Source organism: Bombus pascuorum, chromosome 4 (genome assembly GCF_905332965.1).
Source record: "Bombus pascuorum chromosome 4, iyBomPasc1.1, whole genome shotgun sequence".
Lineage (NCBI taxonomy): Eukaryota > Metazoa > Arthropoda > Insecta > Hymenoptera > Apidae > Bombus > Bombus pascuorum.
In genome coordinates, this window is record NC_083491.1 from 18,127,937 (window position 1) to 18,148,708 (window position 20,772).

Consider the following 20,772-nt stretch of genomic DNA (forward strand, 5'->3'; position numbering starts at 1 on the left):
GCATAAGCGCACCAACGTATAAATACACTATACACCTGTTACCTCCTTCGTTTTGTCAGTTATTCCAGCACATAACCACGCCTACTTTTAATAACCTGGAATCTGGGATCGACGGCAACTAAATTTGGCCGTGTCGAAGGTAGGGGCAAAGTAGTCAACGTCCCTCTCCACAGCAGATACCCTAAGCTGATTTAAACACATTTTCTTTCTCTCACTTTCTTCCTTTCTTCTTTGTTTGCTGTCCATATATGGCACCGCATAATTTCATACATGTTATAATCGCGAATATTTTAAGCCGAATTCAACCGGTTCATTCGAATGGAATAAACTTGGAAAATTCCAGCTTTGCAATACGAATGGGAAATGATCAATTACCGTCTAAATGAAAAATTCGCATTTTAGCTGATGCACGAGATAATTTTAAATTTAATCTAAAAAGAAAAAGACGATCTTATACGACTGGCGTTGACATTAAGTACCAGTTAGTCAGTCGTTTAAAAGGTGCCCGTTAAAAATAGTCCAGTACTCTGAAACGAATCATATCCTCCACGGAATTCTTGGAGTTCTTTTTATACTACGCAATGAGATTCTTCGCTGTCCGATTTCTTTCGCCAAATGTTGCTTTTCCAAAGCATTCCGTGAAGATATCTGCGTTACAGAAAGAGTCGCGTAACGACTCACCCGAAAAACGGCGAAAGGAACAACGCCACGATTCTCATAACGTAGGAGTTAACGTAATTAAAATTATTTCACAGCTATAATAGCATTTGTTTTTCGGTTTTACGTTCAAACATAAGACATTTCTATCAGAGATACGTCTGTTTCAGTTTATTTAGTATCGGAATACGTTATTTATTCGCATATCACGATTATACGATTATAAGTTTTAAAGTTAAAGTTAAGCTCGTCGGTTTCTAAGTTCTGCATTTCGAAAGAAGAGATATCGATATAAAGATCCGAACAAGGGATAAGAGCAAATAAAATCGAATACCGTTATTCGATTTCATTCCATATGAAATGATAAAAACGATTCGAAGAAAAAAGGTAAATTATAACGAGGGAATAGGATTAGGAGTTGATATTCGTTATGGAAGATTTGTTAGAAGGTAAGACAATTTTAGAACGAATGTGGAAACGAGGGATGATTCGTCGCGCAAGAAAAATAGCACGGAATGGGAGAGAGATGGAACAGAACGCACGAAGCGAATACAACGCGGCATGGCGCGGTGGTCGAACGAGTCTGACTAATGACGCGCCTCTGCTACTTAATGCCCGCGCTTACGAAACGACGCGACCACGATGTATCAACTGCTGCCAGGTGCATCATTTTCTGTAATCCGAGCCAGATTCGTTTAAATTATGACGAGCTTGTAAATTTTAAACTCGAGCCTCAGACATGTCGAAATCTGTTTACTTCCGAAATCTTTCCATTTCGTTAGTTCGCGTTACCAGAGTTTTAAATTGCATTTTTTATTGATATTGTAGTTCATATAATATTTTCATTTGACGAAAAGATTACGCGCATTACAAGAAACGAGTTCAGTCGTTTGTAAAGCCTTATTAAGTACGTTTGAACGAAAAATAAAAAATCATCAGGTTATTACTCGGTTACTCGTGTGAAATTAACAGAATTTTCACTAAATTTTTTACGGACGATACTATACTTTCGTATCACGGGAAAATAATCGTAAGGATATTTCTATTTCGTTGATCCTTTAAATATTTAATATCCGATCACGATATTCCAGGGTGCTGGAACACCTATAACCTACGAACGAAAAGCTTTAATCGTTCGATTCGGTCTAATACGTTCTAACAAATTGCCGAAATTTATTTTAAGGGCGGTATGCGAAAGATAAACAGATCGAAACTAGCAGTTCTGCATTGTAAATAAATGTTCATATTTTTTCGCCGTGCTACATTCCCATGGATATCTATTTAAAGCTTCACTCTGCCGCTTAACTACGATTATTTTCATTTCCAATACTTTCCTTACGACTGCGGCCGTAATACCTCGAATGTACGACCTCCGATGATTTTAGGAATGTTAAGGAGACATTAATAACCCCATTCCTCTTTATTTCGACATCTAATCGGTCCGTCTAGGAGGTATAATTACCGTTTGTCTGATTCATAATTCGATTCGTGGAGGGCGTATATTCATCATCGCGCAATGAGTTTCGTTATCGATGAATCGTGCCAATTGAGCTACTTTCTGATATATAAACTGTGCAGGTGGAAACTACCGTTCGGCCTTCCCTACGCGATTACAAAAACCGCAACACAATTTTTTGCATGATTATAAAAATTACTTTGCTTCGCTTACTTAAGTGAATAATTGGGATTTCTTAGCAGAGCCTGCATCTATAGTAGATAATTGACAGCAAATTTTTTATATCTCGATATTAATTGATGATCTGGTAATTGATAATTGATAATTGATAACAGCCTTTAATTTCATAAAAATTGCTTAATCGAATCTAACATTGTTAAATCAAAGAAGTCTAGCGTATACATTTTATACGTTTATACTCTACCGAATAATCTTAGATAAATTGCATTCTTGTTTTTTCTTCTATCGGAAAACATCCGTCATGTATAATATATAATATAATCATCGATGAATGAAAACTTACCTGAAGTTGTGACTCGATATCAGCTTTCTGGGCGGCCAATTTCAGAGATTTCTCCATATATTCCGAGAGGGAACCTTTTTCACCATCCAGTTGTCGCTGTAAGGCATTCCTTTCGGAGACAAGTTTCGTGTTCTGCTCTTCGAGTTCCTTGCGCAGTTTCTCTTCCTTTTCGAAGGCTTCCTGAGCTTTTCTCGCTTTCTCCTCGAGCGCCTGCAATTGCGATTCCGCATCACCGTTGGATTTCTTTCCGTTTACCACGGGATTCGTATCCTCGATCAACGTATCACCCATTCTCTCTTTCTCTTTCTTGTTCGATTTCACAGATCTCGGTCTGTCGATAAGCGCACTAATCGATCGTAACTAAACGGTTATAACGTGAAAATCAATAAACGATCGATCGATCGATCGAAGAATCTAAAAAGATATGCCTCGCTATCGGAGGAGATTCTACGATCTTGTTCGAAACTATATCGTTAATACCGAATAAGAAAACACGGCTCGAGCATGGGACGGTTAATATTCGTGTTCGATGTCGATATCGATAACAAAAATGAAAAGAAGAAATCTTTCGATCGTGTTCGTGATAGTATATTCGTCGTAAAAAAAAAGGCGAGGAAGGGGCCCAGTTCGAAATAGAAAATTTTTCGAAGATGCCGACGCGAGATCGAGTATCTGACTGGTCTTCGGTTTACCAGGGGCTCAACTTTTCTACCCAAAATCCCCCTTCGTAGTCCTCGCGGAGAATCATCGTCGCCGTCCCCACTCCAGCGATACTCATCGTAGAAAAATATTTATAACCGATCTCGATGACGAAGGAGGGACTTATACGTGTGCAACCAGAAGGAGCTACCATGACAAACCGAGCAAGTGGAGGGGGATCGACCAAATTAGAATCTCGTTCCAGTAAGCTTCGATCGACCGAACTCCAGTCTCCTTTTACGCTCCAGGGAGTGTAATACCGATACCGACCTCGTTATTCTCGCGGGATCAACCTATGCCGTTGTCTTTCTCCCGTAATTAGGAACGACCCAACAGCGTTCCGTGAACGGTGCTAAGATCGTTTTACCCGCGTCTCGTGGTTAGATTTATGCCGTGGTAATATCATTTATAGCGGGTGATACTATTTCCGATTGAATGCGATTTTGACTAATTTATTTTCGTTGACTCGGTGGAAAACTCGAATAATCGCTAGATTACCGTCGAGTACCGACCTTACTCAGACAGACCAGACTGGTCTAGTTACAAAAGATCGTTTCTATTTCTGTACCTTTGCTTTGGAATCGATCGGTAAATCAATGTCCATTGTGAAATATGTGCGAGTTATCGTCAATTATCGAATAGTTTCCTACGCTAAGTAGTCGATATTAATATATGTATTATACGGTAGCTTAATGTCACGATCGGAATCTCCAATTCGAGGATCGAATAATAATTAGAATTTCATAATTCCACACCTTTATTTTTAACGATTATTCTATAAATAGTTTATACGATCCTAACTATCGATATTAGTATTTCGAGTAATTAACTTTTTATTTCCTCAAATGATGCATCGTGTATTCAAGTATCAGATGCACTCTTTTTTATCTTTAGTATCTTGTCTCCAAAGATAGCTTTCCAAAATAAAATTGTACTAAATATACCGAAAGGCGATTTCATCTCTAAGATGAAATTAGATAGCATGAATAATCGGTGACACGATGTCCGTGATGAAATCGGGAGTTTGGAATTTTTTAGGCCCTAAGTTTACGAGGGAAATAATATTTCTGTTCTATTTACATTATCACGGGTAAATAAGTACGTGCACGTTAAAAAATACGAGAAAGAGAAGGGGAGAGTGAAATATTTGAATCGCGGTGGAAAAGCACGTGCCAAATCATGTTGGAAACCTATTTATAGTATACTAAAAAAAGATGGACCGAGCTAACTTTGATTCTTTTATAACAAAATTTTCATAGTCCACGTATTGCAAGAATGTCTTGTCCTTTATGTAAATTACATCAGACTCTGCGTTTAAATTTGATAAAAATATTTCAATGTTAGGTATTCCGATTAACGGTGGAGTTATCGACCTTTGACATTCAGCTAAATACATTACATATATTATTTACTTATTTATTGCTACAATGATATAACTGAAAAATCATGATTTTAGGGAAAACGAGTTTGAACGTTCTGCGCTGTTATAGTTTCATGGAGAATTTTTTAAATTCACTTATAGGATTCTATCAGTAACAAGTAACTATCACTAACAAGGAACAACTTTTTTCTTCCTCTATCAGTAACCGAAAGACTATAAATTTTGAGTTATATCACCGTTTCAGCAAATAAGCGACGTGTATATAAGTAATTCTCATAAAAGAGACTGTACTATGTATATTTGCAATTCTAGAAAAAAAATATTTGGTTTTATTAACAATTTTAAGAGAGAGAGAGAGAGAGAGAGAGAGAGAACAGGTTCGTAGGAAATTGTATAATAAGAAAAAAATAAGAGCAGGATGAAATATTTAGTTGGAACACTTACGGCAAGCTCGTCCTCGATACGGGTAACGTTGAGAAGGGGCTTAACTTTCTGCCACAATTTCCACCATGGCCAAGTACGAATTTGCAAGTATTTCCTTAAGTTTCTTTGTACGACGACCAAAGCCAAACGTTGATCTTGCAGTTTCTTGTAGTCTTTTCTGGACAAGTAACCTCTGATGTAGGCTTGCATCCAAGATACGATTTTGCTAAGTCGCTCGTCACGAAGTTCTTCCATCTGACCCAGGACTCCAGCACGGAAGAACACCTGTTGTTTTTTTTTTTAGGTAGTCGAATAAACAAATATTCCAATTAATAATGATTCCTTGAAGATTCTTCCGTAATTGTTATACTTTGATCACTTTCATTACTTCCAGTGTCAAATTTTTTCTATAAAATTGACAAAGCGAAAATGTTTGCATGGTGTAATTTCCTGGCAATCACGATACGACAGAGACATTTCGCCGTATAGAATTTGAAATTTACAAAACGCCGATATACGTATATCTTTTATTCATAATCTTTCAGTCGTGTTTCTCGTACACAGGTATATCACGTTTGTGCCATGCAAATTATAAACCGTGGAGAAATCAAGACAACGACAATGAAATTAATAGCAATAAAGACGAGCGGGTCTTCGATTTACATAACGTAAGTAGACGCGAATAGTGCTTTCAATGAAGATTCTTATTCTAAATATAACTCTGATACTAGTAATGTTACGATACGACTACTGATCTAAAACTAAGCGAAAAGAAATTGTCGACCGTTAAGAGTTCAATGATTCGATGTTCAGCGTTACAGAGAAATAAATACCAAAATCTTGAATAAAATCGTCATCGTTAAATAATTCTGTCGTTGAACGTTTATGATACGTTCATATATTTCGAACCGAAGTAATCAAAGTAACCAAAGGTAAAAGTTATTGTTAGTTAAATGCAGAATTTAAACAAGCGGAACACTTATCTGACGATAAACACAGACATAATGCGGAATAAGCAAAGAGTTAATTAATCGATCTGGAATATTAACAGGCGAAAGAAAAGTTACCTCGCAGCTGTCAAAAGAAAGAAGATGTAATCGCATCTTCGGTGTAATAATATCGTATCTCAGTTATAACGAGCATTAAGAAGTATCGTTTACCGATGCTGTATGATTGAACTTTACATCCTTACACTTTTCTTACATTTCGTAAATTCGTTTGCGATACTACTATTTCACGATATCGTTGGTCGATAGACCTCGTTTACGCGTTTGTGCGAAACTACGTTATAATTGATTATACAGGGTAGTCCGGTAACTGTAGCAGAATCGAGAAGGAGGTGATTCTACGTGTAAAACAAGAAAAAATTTGTTTTCATCGAGGCTTTGTTTTCGAGAAAATCGATCTGAATATTTGACAAGTATACTTAAATTTTGCTAATTCCAGACTGAACAAGAATATAAATGGTTGATAGAGATATAAATTGTATTTGTAGAATAAAATTGTTTCACATGTATCATAACCTTCTGTGGGTTGTTTACTCATACGATGTATGATACATGTCGGTATCTCGCCAAGTCAAAGTATCCTTGGCAAATTTTTAAACTCGACCTTCTCAAAAACGAATCGTCGTAATATATTTTAATATATTTTTGACTTATATTTTCACGTAGGATCGCTCCTTGCCCGGTTGTAGTACGATTGTAGTCCCATCCTGTATAACGTTCGAAGGATAAAACGAATCGCCATATAGATTCAATTTCTTTAGTCATATTCGTAAAAAGCGCATGAATTTACATAAATATGCTATATATACGCGTGTTCCCAAAAATGTCGAAAAGCATAAGAATTAAAGGTTGGCTGTCGTGAAGGAAAAGCATTCCATGTTGCAGATATGATAATCGAAGTAACAGACCAAAGGCGTCTAATACCTTGGTGAGACCCATGCGATATAGTTCGGGCTCCAGATTGATCGCTTCCAAAATCAGCTGGGTCGCCTTTTGAGGGTCGCATGGTTCTTTGATGGCATTGGCGCACAGAATTTTGTATCTGCGGTGGTTCGTTTTATGGTTGTGGTATGGTTGGGGTACGGCACAACAAATAAAAATGATCACACATGGTTAAACGTTTGTAGATAATCTAATTGTTAGAGTACTAATAATGGGATTGTCTAGGATAACGTGAGATCTGTCTTACAGTTGATCTCATATAAGGTATTATACGTATCTCTAAATATTTCTAAACTGGAACTCGGAAGACGTATGGGATCTGTCCTGTAATCTGTACTCTAATTACAGTGTAATTGATCGTATATGTACATGGTTCTACGGATTTGCCACGTTCGATTCTAAAATAGAAGTTGTGCGAATCACACGTTCGTTCCGTTTCTCTCTGTTTCATCGAATATCTATGATTTACCATCGAAATCTAACCAAAACCGATACAAATTTTCCAACTTCTGTTTTAAAAATCCGTAACGTTGCAAGGGAATTACGATTTTTTAGGCAACCTTCGCATATATTTTCAAGTCCTCTTCGGTTAAACACGTTTGCACTTGCGTTTACGCTAGGCAGCATCGATTATTATAAATGCTAGAACTGTAATTCCTGCGAAATAATTCTTTCGTTCGATCAATCGATACAGATAGCGCGGCGAAGCGTTAAGTTGAAAAGTATCGCTTCACCGTTCTCTATATACGTACACAGAATAATTTTACATATTTCAAAAATTTGAATTTCTGCGTTGATTTTTTCAACGATGAAAAAGATCCGGTCGAGTTCGAGGAATTACACGTTAAAAAGAAGAAGAGAAAGAAGAAGAAAAAGCTCGTTATGCGTAATAAATATAATCGACATTAGCGTGCTTAACGAGCAGGCCGTGACCGCGAAAGGAAACATGCCTTGGTGTGTCCAAGACGGTATTGATCGGGGTCGAGGCCGGATGCCTCCAAAATCGCCTCTGCAGCCTTCTTCGGGTCAGCACCCAACTTCGTGACTGCTTGTGGTGCCAGAATCTTGTACCTAATGGTAATAGGGTCGCAAGCCAAGAAAAAAAGGTGATGGGTTGTTATTAGTATACAGGATCGCTAGAACGTTCACGATTAAACGATCTGTGTCCGTACGTATTGCGTCGGATCATATTCGAATCGGTAAACGTAACGGAGATTCACTCCGCGTTTGTTCCACTTCTTTCCACGTTTTTCATTTTCTAGGGGTCACGTGAGACCTACTAAGGGTCAGATACAGATAAATCGACCGTATTTGTAACCAGCCAATGATATTTAAGTTTTTAACTACTTAGGGGGTAGGGCAGTTTACATAATGGGCATGGTCGCTAATAGACGTACAGGGTATCTTCAACTATATATGGTTCGTGCAGAGATTTAATACCAAGGGGCGGGGCTGTCTAAGATACACGTGTTTAATACGGACCACGCATTTTTACCACGACACCAGGGTTCATTCAACGAAGAGTCGGATACTCCTGAAAACGCTCGGTCAATTTTGATTATCCATAGAAACCTAAGTAAAAGTTGAACGAATAAAAAGAATAAATGCGAACCGATCAACCAACCACCTAACCCCAAATGAAAATAAAATTAAGTTCGAATTAAAGTGAACCGATGGAAAATAATAACGTACACAGCTACGGTAAAATTACACAAAGAAAATATCGTGAAATACTACGATATACATACAACTTGACGTTTGTCGCGTCGAACAATCCAATCGAAAATGTTGAATATTATCGTTATGGAGAAAAATCCGAGAAGTTTCAAGACAGTATCCTTCTCTCTACTACGAGGACAAGTTTCAAAAGTTTAAAATTTTGTTCGGACAATACGACGATATTCTACGATGGACAAAAAAAGGGAATCAAACCCAAGAAAAAGATCAGTTTATTCGGGGATTTGCAACTAGCCTTAGTATGACCAATTCTGTAGTTTTCCGGATCAAGGCCAATTTCATCGAAACATTTCTGAGCGGCTTTCTTTGGATCCGCCTCAGAGGCCATCGCGGCCGGCGCTAAGATCATGTAACTGTACGATCACAACATAAAAGAATCATTTTATAATGATATTATTCATATTCGAACGTTTCTAATTCTCGATCTACTTTGGTTTCGGTCAACGTCGTTCGTCTTATCTTCGTCAAAAAGATTACTCGATAAATTTCATAATAAATTCCAGCTCGAACTTAAAGTACGTAATATAAAACAAAAGCTTCAAGGTGTAATCGATGTTTAGCGACGTTATCACGATCGATGCTTTTACGTATTGGTATAACTCGCGTTACTATTCCTACCTGATTGCATTTACATATTTCGAAAGTATGAACGCTCTATTGTAAAAAAATATATTTCCTCCTTCCGATTCGAGATGTTTCGACGTATTTTTTATCCCGCATGTAATAAACGAAGTGACATTTTTATGGCTATCGTCGATCTTGAAGCGAGAGAATATTAAGTGAAAAAATTGTTCGTGTGTAATAAAAGAATGCACATTCTTACCGTAGTTTGAAGTCAGGATAGACCATTCTGTTGGGGAATCCTTTACGGCAAATACGGATGCCTTCAAGTACACCATTACAAGTCAACTGATGCATGACGAGATGAGAATCTATGACACCCGGCTGCTTCATTTCGTTGGGGATGATACAACGGACGAAGTGTGGTTGGGTAGCTCTCAGAGTAGTCATCAGGTTGTTCAATTGTTCCCTATAGGACGATGATACCGTTGAGAAACCACCGCCCTTCTTACCACGTCCACCTTTAGCACCGCCGCCGCCACCAGCATCGCCAGACTGTCCAGGATGGTCAGCGAAGATTTCGATCAGCAGTTTATTACTGGATTTCTTGAACTGATCCACAACAGTGTCGTTCAACGGGTCCTTGTTCTTTTCCAGCCAACCCGTGATGTTATATGGTACCTGTTGTTCAAATGCTTCTATAGCGTTCGATCCTATTACTTAATAACTAAATACATATTCCTCTCTGGTAGTTTAATCGTAAAACGTTTTAGCAACAATTTTCTAGACGAGAAAGAGAGAAAGAAAGAGTTTGCGTTAGTTTGAAAAGAAAAGAAAAATAAATAAAGCTTTCCGATACAAATGGAGAAGTAACGTACATTTCCGGCATAATGGCCGATAGCAAAGTGAGCTGCTTGCTGGCCTGGTTTCGGCGGTTTAGGCTTCAAGAAGTTAGGACTCTTGCCAAGGTGATTGTTGTTCAATTTCTCCTCGAAGGTCTTGTCAGTGGCTTTCGGGAACATAGATTCTTCTTCAAGAATGGAGAGGATACCCATAGGCTATATTCAAATGTGATCATTCGAGTTAGTTTTTACACTATCTCAATAGAATTGTCGAGAGTAACGCTTCCTTCTTCATTCAAACGAGCCAAAACGAATCGATCAGAAACTTTAAAGTTGTTCTCATTGATGTTCCTACAAATGACAATTAACAGTGATGTTTTATATAACTACGTCTTTTTAATTCTATTACTTTAATCCTTAACTTTCCTACGCACAGGTACACGTAGAAAGTTCCATTCTGGTATTTTTGACGATAATTAAAAATTAACTTTGTTTCGTTCTAAAAACTATAATTTCACCACAAACTAATCGACTGCTTTATTTAGCGATAAGTAAACGTTACTCCCGATTATTATTTCAGTAATAAAATTATTCGATAGTGGGCGATGTTCGCAAGTACATTGCTTTTCTTTCCTCTTTGAATCTAAAATCGCCCTTACAGATACTTGGCAAACAAGTTTCTGTAACGGGTAACGTAGATTAAAGTTCGAATAGAATAATACGATGGAAATTAACGGGCATGCAGGAATTTTCCCATCGAATCATTCGTCGTCGATGAGTCAATTTCATATCGTTGCTGCACAACCTTCTTTTTACTCATCGATAAAAGTACACAAACGCAAATAAACACATGCGCATGCTGGTACCACAAAAAACAAGGAAAGCGTAGAAGCATCAAACAAGACGGTTATCGTTTGGCTGTTTGTCCTAGTTCTCCTACCTTTATATTCGGTTGATTCTCGCAAGACCGTACTAAACTCAAAATAAAATTTCATTCGAATTTCTCAAGTTTTTCTTATACAAGAGACAGCGTATAATAGCTATTAAAGTATTCTACGGAATCTTTGTAATGTTTAATAATAATATTTTGTATGTCTTTCGTGATATTTTTACGATAAGCATGCAAACGAAACGATGAAACGAGGAAACTAGGAGAAATTTTCAAACCGAAATGAATTTGGTTTGATTTCGTTGTCGTCGTGAATCCGAGCAGCTTGACTATCAACACCTGACGCACATGTATGCAAAAGATATACGACATCACGAATCTATGAAAAAAGTTAGTGTAATGGGAAAATGCAGACTATAATAGCGTATGATCGCACTCGCATGCTGATGATATATTTCTGTTTTGTTGTAAGCTATTCTCTTCGCAATTATATTTTCTTTTGCAGCGACTCGCTATCGAATGTTTGAAGCTGTCGCCTCTCGTTCCCGCTCGTTCCATGCGACGATGCAACAATACCTTCTCGATCAGATCGATCGTTTGTTGTAGATCCATGCCAAAGTCAATGAAAGTCCACTCAATTCCTTCACGTTTGTATTCTTCTTGTTCCAGAATGAACATATGGTGATTGAAGAATTGTTGAAGCTTTTCGTTGGTGAAGTTGATACAGAGTTGCTCAAAGCTGTTGTACTGCTCGAGACCAAGGAGGGGAAAAGCAACGGAACAGAAAACAGAGGTAAAAGACAGCTGTCATTAATGCTGCTTACGCAATAAATACTTTGCGAATCGTCAATGGAGGGAGATTCCTTATCGAATCTTTCTTTATCTTTTTATAGGAACAGGACGCATAACGGGGATATCGCTTAAGCACGACATAAGTTACACGTTATGTTTTTTCATAAGGAAAAAATTCTCCCGTTTCCCGTTGGTCTACTTCGACACAACTAATATTTTCACTTTCATCGATCTTGATTTTATCTTGATTTTATCCGTTATTGCTTGTTAAATTGGTGCTTTTAATCGGATCGATCGAACGAGTCGTTAGATTCGAAGCAGACCTACGAAGGATCAGGGAGGTGCTAAATGTTCGAAAATATGACGTAACATTAATTCACGTATACGAATGACACAAGGACATAAAAGTTTATCGATCGTATATCGATAAACTGTACTTCTAAAGGTTAAAGGCTATGTTTAAATAGATCGATTGAAGTATGATAAGACATCGATCGCGATAATTATAACGGTCGATGACAAGGTTTTCATTCGAGAGAGGCACATGACGTATTATTATAATTACGTATATCGGAACCCGGTTCGAATTTCACTTTTTAAATAATAAATATACCATGTACGAGATTCTTCGCCAATAAACAAAGATTGTCTACATTTTTTTAAGTATATTCTCCTTCTTCTTTCCTTTTTTTTTATTTTCTCATTGGCATCTACATCAAACTTATTTCGCAAATTGCATTTGTCGAAACTGTATATGCACTTTAATTTGGAAAAATAACGATCATGAACCGTACTCTGTTAATTTTGTTGTTCACAGCAGATAATTTTAATGAGTATCGGGAGGAACGAATTGAAAACGGACAGTGTTGCAACTGCCGTTGCCATTGCAGGGATGAACAAACACAAATAAAAGAGACAAGGGAAAGCAAGGTATAGAGAAACGAAGAAGAACAAGGTAGATGTATCGAATACCTTTGTTTTCGGTGACAGCGAAAAAAAAAATGGCAACAAAAGAAATATCCAAAACTATGATAAGAATAGATAAGCGTGAAGAAAATGCGAGCTGATCTACCATCAGAATATCGACGACCAATCAAACAGGTTCTAATCATATTTTTGGTCAAAAGCTCTCGACAAACATCGATGATCGTTTCCATCGATCAGGCCGTTGGCCGTTTCTTCAATTTCTTGTTTTCTCCGTCTGTTTGTCAGTCTGTTTTGCTTTGCTTTGCTGTTTTGCTTTTATCTTTCTGAGAAAATTGCGGGAATACCTTCTCTATCAGTTCGATACAAGCGGCCAAATCCATGCCGAAGTCAATAAACACCCATTCGATGCCTTCTTTCTTGTACTCCTCTTGTTCAAGTACGAACATATGATGGTTGAAGAATTGTTGCAGTTTCTCGTTGGTGAAGTTGATGCAGAGCTGCTCAAAGCCGTTGAACTGTCGTGTCGTTGTTATAACGCAACGAGCGTAGTGCGTGACACAGCGTGGCGAATCAGGAAGGATCAAAGGTGATATAAGGAAGGGGAGAGAAAGAGATAGAAAGAGACCGAGAGAGAGAGAGAGAGAGCAGAAAACAAAGAGGAACAAAAGAACACAATCAGTAGAGTAAGACCAATCGTTTACGATTAATTTTGAGTGATTTATTTATTTTTGATCTTTGTAGCTTCTGATTATTTCTATACTGTAAAAATTCTTCTACGTTTTATCAATGTACAATAAAGAAAGACGATGATTCGAAAATTACGCTTTCGACCGTTGAAATTACGAAAAAATCACGGTAATCAAGAGGGAGCGAGTGTCGTAAAATAGTTGCAAACCAAATAGTTTTTTGAACCTTTAATGAATTTCCTCTTATTCGTATTCTTATGTTTTATTGGATTAATATTAAATCAAGAAGCTGCAAAGACCGACGATAATGTATTTGTCGACGTATATTTGGTATACGTGTATTTCAAGCAGGAGCTACAATAAAAAGTAAGAAATCAACTCGCTTGATATTTTAGAAAACCATTGCTAAAATTGCACATGTTCTAAAGTTCCAAACTGTGAAGTTCACACAAATAAATAGATAAATTTTAAACTCCTTGCATGAAAAGAGTATTCTTATTCGTACTAAGACATGTGTGCTTAATTACACGATTGCTTTACTGCGTTTATGTGAAAGTATAAAAATGTATAGAATATAGATACGAAATAATGAAATATCGAAGTAAAGTGTTTGGGAGAATATCTGAACTGAGAATAAGTAGAGGGTAATGAAAATGTGAGCAACTAAGATATCTAGGAACCATGTGAAATGTGTATAATATATATATTATAAAATATATAAAGCTGTATCACAATTTGCCGGAAATAATTGTAATATCCTATAGAAATGGAAAATATGAAATCTTGTAAATCCATGTATGATAATGAAAATGATCTAAATGTCATATGCAATAGGCTCGAATATAGATTTCAAAAGAAACTGTTGAGAAATTTCGAAATGGATATAAAAATGAAATGAAACGATCGTAGTGATAATTATTCTTCGATGCCTTGTAAATATACGTATAATATATAGTGTAATAAAAGTATACGATGGACGCTATTCTAGTTTAAAAAGAGGACAAATTTGATTAATGATTCGTGATAAAGTTATAGGAGTTGGGTAAATGATAATAAACAGTGGTATAAAATGCCTAAGCGAGATGAAAAATTGCTTGCATTTCACTGGAACGCGAAACCACACGATTCAAAAAAAGGACAATACAAAATGGAAAAAAGATCATAAATAACATTTGCGGTCAACTCATGAAAACAGTGGACGATCACTATTGCAGTTTGCCGGTAATAAGCGTTAAGTTGTGCGTTTATTAAAGATCCAACTGGTCTTTATGTGTGGATCCTTAGGCTGCATTCTTTTTTTCTCTTTATATTTTATTGTTCTCTATGGCTGGATCCGTCGTTTGGTCCGTTGCCATTCGATCGATTCATTTGTCTTTTTGTACCTTCTCGATCAATTCAATACACGCGAGGAGATCCATGCCAAAGTCTATGAATTCCCACTGAATGCCCTCCTTCGTATATTCTTCTTGTTCGAGGACGAACATGTGGTGATTGAAGAACTGTTGAAGCTTCTCATTGGTGAAGTTGATGCAGAGCTGCTCGAAGCTGTTGAACTGTTCGAGCAACAATCAGGCATGCTTTTTCGTCAATATGTACTACACCTGTATCGCTTTTTCTTTGTTTTTCTTTCTTTTCGAGTATATCTCATACACTAGAGGACATACATGTACATACTTTATCCTCATTTTTGGTAAATCTCGTCAATGACACGAGGTCCGGTTATTAATCAACGTTTTTATAAGTCAATCGACAAATTTTTCAACGTTGCTTGCAAAAATTTCCGATATCGTTATACTTTTAATCTTAATTGTCATTGTCTTTTCGTGTTGTTACATACGCATTAAATATCAGTTTATTCCGTGAAATTCTCCCCGATAATCGACAACATACTCGTCGCAATATACCGTGAAAAATGTTAATTGTCGATTGTCTCATATGCGACCTATTATCGTATATCGATATAACAGGTATCGTAAACACTTTCTCTGAAGGATAAATTCTCCAGTTTATAGAAAATTATTCACAAATCGTGAATGTTGTTATTTACAGGAAAGATAGAAGTTTATCTGATAAATTCAAATATGTGTATCTGTATTCGAAAAAACTCGTTGATTAAATAAAAAAACTCGTTAAGTCTAATAGCTTTAACGTTATAGATCGAATAGAAAACCGATTCGCTTAGACGATGAAATATATTCGACAAAAGAAACTTGGTCACGTTTCGTGGAATTTGTTATTTTGCAAATATTTGAATTTATACAGAAAGGCTTTGTAAAACACTACTATACATGTATATTAGAGGAAAGCGTAATACTTGTTGTACTATCGTCTGGTACGTAGATATGTGTTTCAATACACATTCTTTGTAAACATCTCCATCTACTTTTACACTTTCACCGAACTAATCGTCCAACATATTAGTCTACTTCCTATGCAACAATTGACAACAAACCACCACTTTCAGTCGCTTTTTCAGACGAATGCTTTTTCACCGTCCTGTTCCTCGATGGACAGTTGAACACGTATCGTATGTATTTTCAATAATAAGGTTAATACTAACTACAGTAACGTTAACGTTAATCGTCAATTACATTCTACGTAGTCCACTGTTGTGAAGTCCACTGTTTTTACCGTTTCAGAAGAAAAGAAAATGATGCCAATTATAAGATGATCCATGTATCGACGACGATGTAGTGTACGTATGTATACAAGTAAATAGGAACCAAAGGGACAACCACGTTCTATGCATAAACACTCGTTTCAACGAAAAGTTTAGAAACTTTCTTTGAACGTGCGTTTTTTTGAAAAACGATCAGAGGATATAAAAGTAAAGATTTCAATTATTCGACAAACGTAATAGAAGAAGAGATTTCAATGCAATACCAGAAAACCGTCTTTTCAAGATGCCATACATATAGAAGTATGGGAATACATATACGAAAATAGGATCTACTCAAAGTAAAAAAGACAAAAAGGATCGGGTATAAATTCACAAATTCATTCGGGGAAACATTGTCAAATATTTCACAAGTATAAAACAGGTTCCATGTCAAGGGCTACCAAAAAATAAGTTGGAAAAAACAAGTATTGAAATACGATCATAAACAAAATATGTTTGTAAACATTCAACGATTCATCTAGACAAAAATATGCATACTCGATGCAAACTCCAATCGAGGATATAACATTCGAGTTTCGTAAACTGGATGACAAGTCCGAGTTAGGAAACTCTAACTAAGGTGAAGGGCGAATCTCCTAATGAGACAAACTATCGCATAGTGGAATATTTTGTCTAAACTAAATCAGGTGGAACGACGTAACACAAAGGAAACAATCTACAAAAGACGTCGTAACAAAAATGGAGATCTATGAGTTTCACGCTCGGAGGCTACCTTCTCGATCAGCTCGATACAGGCAGCCAAGTCCATTCCGAAGTCAATGAATTGCCAGACGATACCCTCTTTCTTATATTCCTCTTGCTCAAGGACAAACATGTGATGATTGAAGAATTGTTGCAGTTTCTCATTGGTGAAGTTGATACACAGTTGCTCGAAACCATTATACTAAGAAATGAAATCAAACGTACGATATTTGGGAATCAACAGACTTGAAAGCTAACGCAAACTAATATTCGAATGATCCTGAAAGAGCATCTTGAGTTTTCCTTCCCTTTAAAAAGTAATATCTTTTGTTTGGCAAGTGTGTACAAATTCGTGTAGTACGATACTTTATCATTAAATATTTGTAGTTATACTACCTATCGTAACTCTGATTTTTCAAATAATAATCGTGTTTTTCTAGCACGTTGTACAACGGGCAACCTGATCGATTAAATTTGTAAGTTACTCGCTGTCAACGTGTATTCACGATACGTTGCTAAAAATATAATATATAGAAGTAATCTGTTTGTGTTTCTTGTTTCTAGTATTATTTGTAAGTTACATTGGCGATTTTTAAACGTAAGTAGAAAATTGCCTTTCTCTACGATACAATCGTATCACATAAAAGATATAACTTAGAAAAAACGAAGCTGGCACCCCGCTGGGGGTAGCCACCCACATGCTATATTTATTTTTATTTTATTTTTTTTTTTCTTTACCAATAACATATAACACTTTACCAAATGTCCATAAGGACAAATTGTAAAATAATCAAAATAAAATAAAAAAAAAAAAAACAATCGTATCTATAGGTATTTCGATATTTTTCGTACGAGTATATGTTTATACATAAGTGTATTATTATACATACGTATACGTACGTCCATGTATTTCTATTTCAATTTGAAGTTCCTCTACCATCTTATTATAAATGGAATATCGTAGCTGAGAAATAAGATCTAGTAACCATGGAATGATCTTGCTTGATAAAAAATCGCCAATGTGAATTATTTGTTCTCGATAGTGTATATATGTATTATGCGTGTGGTATTTAAGAAAACTTACGTCGAAGATTTCAAAACCGGCGATATCCAGTACACCGATGAAATGTTGCCTCTTTTGTTGCGTGTCCAGGGTTTCGTTACATTTTTTGACCAACCACTTAAACAGCCTGTCGAACATGGCCTTCGACATGGCACCCACCGAATATGCTACTTGATCCTTGTTACGACCTTGTGTTACGAACTCGTTACCGACCTTAATTCTTGGTTTCAACAAGTTTTTGTAAAGATCGGCACAGTCGCAACCAAGCAGTTTGGCGACACGTTCACCTTCCTGTCGGATGAAACAACATTTAGTTTGTGATTACCAGTAAAAAAAAAAAAAAAAAAACAGTACAGAATATAATAGTACGTTATTAATCGCGTTAACTTTATCGAAATTACATCTGCATAGTATCACGGAATCTACTGTATTTAACATTCGTGATTAGCGTTATTGACTTTTTCTTTACGGCAAACTTTGATATTTCTATTTCTATTTCTATTTCTAATCCTATAAATGTAAATGAAATTGATGCAAAGTTCGATGTTTTCGTTTCTAATCGTAAAAATGGAAAGATCGACGAAAAATTCCATAGGCGAAACCTCGGTGAGGGGATGGTACTACATCGAAGAGATAATTATCTAGAGATTAATAAGTAGCCGATGCACTTTTGTGTCGAAATTATTAGTAGGATAAATTAATTAGAATATTAAGAAGGATAAATACCTCGGTTCCGTCGGCTTCGGCTTGTTCTTCGCGACCTCTTTGCTTGAACTTCATACCACCCATGTGCATGACAGCAGCGGTGATCTTGTAAATGTCGTTCTTTTCTTCTTGAGTGAAGCCCAATACATCGAAAGCTTGCTATTATTGGAAAATAATAATTAGATATCATCGCACGCAATGTCGTACCAGAAGTTACAAAATACGACAAAAGCTTTTACGATACTTTTCACTATGCATGTGTTTTGTATACGCAAATTTCCCGCAAAGATGGTATACGTATAATTAATAAAGCTAATAATTAATAAAAGCTCTTTACGGGTAACAAATATATCTAACAAGATACTTCTGATACGATGACAAAATATTCACATTGGAAAAAATACAAGGTTATCGTTAATAGGATCACACAAGGATAATGGCAGATATAGTAGCAGATATTTCTTTCAAAGAGACTACCGAAATCAAATTTCGTAACAGAAATTCTTGGAAAATCCTTCGATAGTCCCTTCGTACAATAATATTTTCGTGCCGTAAGCCAGATTTTTGCTGCAAAGCCGATGAAAATTTAGCCATAAAAACTAAGCTGATTTACGTCGAAAAAATGAAAAAGCGAAAGCAGAGCTTGTATTATATAGTCATGTTTTTTGTCGAAGCTTGCTCTTTCGTTAAAAAAGCCCGAATACAAAAAAAATGTATATATATATTGAAGAAAAATCATATCGAATAAAAATTCGAGAAAATCAATGTAAAAAGATAAAATCTAAATTATAGACGAGAGAGAAAACGATGGAAGAAATTGGCGAAGGAGAATCGATGCGTATTCCTTTCAGTTTCCATCGCTTAGTTTACAAAGTCGCGAATCGACTCTCTCGTCGAACGAAAAAGGATGGATCGACGCTCGATTCTCTGGTAAACATTTTTTGGAGAAAATTTCTGAAGAGATTCGATTCATTCGGATTAGCTATATTCCGCTATATTACCCATTCCGACTTCGGGTTTATTCCGTGACTGAAGCTGCAAACGAACGCTGCTCTGAGGCACCCTGTGTCATCGACATTTCTCCAACCGTCGAGAATTTCCATCTCGAGGCCGTCTCAATTGTTAGGAAAAACCAAGAACAAGGCAAATGGTGGATTTGTTAAATCTATCAGGGTTACAACCGAATAAACTACTAAAGAAATTCTCTTTTATCGATGTAACGATATTTGGAAGGACGGTTTAAATACAATTGATACACAGTAGATTTTCGCGTTTCCGCAAAACCTAGACGATATTTCGTCGAAATAGTTTAAAATATCGTCTCGAAAGGGTTAAGGGGGGGGGGGGCTGACGATCCATTTCGATAGTAACATTTCGCACGTATGTACAATATACATACATACGTATGTACGTCCGGGTTCAAAATTAGATTCGTAAACTCTTAGAGAATAGGTAAAAGGCAATTGGATAGTTCGGGATCAATTTTTATATACATAGAATCTCAATTGCGAATAGTAACGAAAAGTTCTAGCTTGTCTTTCCTTTTTTCTCCATGTTTTAAAATTATAACTTAAAAATTGAAATTTTACCGATTTTTCGCTCGAAATATCGAAATGTTGAACATCTACGGAAAGATAAAAAGCGCATTAACGCGAATATTATGTTTAACAAGGCGTGGAATCTAGAAAATTGCGATAATTTTCTGAGATTTCATAGATTTCGTTCGAATCAAATGAATCATTTATTCGTTACTATTTATCGATTTTATAGATATGACAAAGAGAAAGATTTAAAAAGAAGGTATATACTACACATGGAAATATAAAAGACTGTACACGGAAGTACACAGAGAAAAGGTAGAGAAAAAAGTATGGATTGACGAATCCATTTCTTCGGGACTTACGTCCGTCAAAGTACATTCTTCACCGTCGTCGACGTTGGGGATTGTGATTTTTCCTTGAGACACGTTGACATAGTCGTATATGTTGTTGGATAAAAGACACATGTCTGCGAAGCAGTTTGAAAACAAATAAATCATGATATAACTGGCCTTTGGTTTGAAATTATTCGACATTAGTAAATCCTAAATGATTCGAAAAATCTTTCAATTTGATCTCCTTT

The 20,772-nt window shown here is 36.3% G+C and overlaps 1 protein-coding gene and 1 long non-coding RNA gene across 27 annotated transcripts in view; one reads left to right on the forward strand and one right to left on the reverse strand.

Moving 5' to 3' along the window:
* LOC132906180 (myosin heavy chain, muscle) overlaps window positions 1-20,772 on the reverse strand; it is a 41,010-nt gene that overhangs the window by 8,938 nt on the left and 11,300 nt on the right. For 4 of the 26 annotated variants that reach the window (XM_060958103.1, XM_060958126.1, XM_060958114.1 and 1 more), the window contains exons 9-16: window positions 18,673-18,810; window positions 17,968-18,237; window positions 14,905-15,075; window positions 10,265-10,444; window positions 9,649-10,067; window positions 8,039-8,159; window positions 5,161-5,424; window positions 2,637-2,846 (exon numbers count right to left, since the gene is read on the reverse strand). In XM_060958103.1, coding sequence (XP_060814086.1) covers window positions 2,637-2,846; window positions 5,161-5,424; window positions 8,039-8,159; window positions 9,649-10,067; window positions 10,265-10,444; window positions 14,905-15,075; window positions 17,968-18,237; window positions 18,673-18,810 — 1,773 coding nt within the window. Of the gene's footprint in view, window positions 1-2,636; window positions 2,847-5,160; window positions 5,430-7,070; window positions 7,189-8,038; window positions 8,160-9,065; window positions 9,179-9,648; window positions 10,068-10,264; window positions 10,445-11,693; window positions 11,865-13,180; window positions 13,352-14,904; window positions 15,076-16,914; window positions 17,086-17,967; window positions 18,238-18,672; window positions 18,811-20,554; window positions 20,659-20,772 lie in introns of all 26 variants that reach the window. The other 22 variants (XM_060958122.1, XM_060958119.1, XM_060958128.1 and 19 more) reach the window with 14 other exon arrangements.
* LOC132906182 (uncharacterized) lies at window positions 11,797-12,575 on the forward strand. Its single transcript, XR_009657947.1, has 2 exons — window positions 11,797-11,910; window positions 12,011-12,575. It is a non-coding gene; the product is annotated as an uncharacterized LOC132906182 (long non-coding RNA).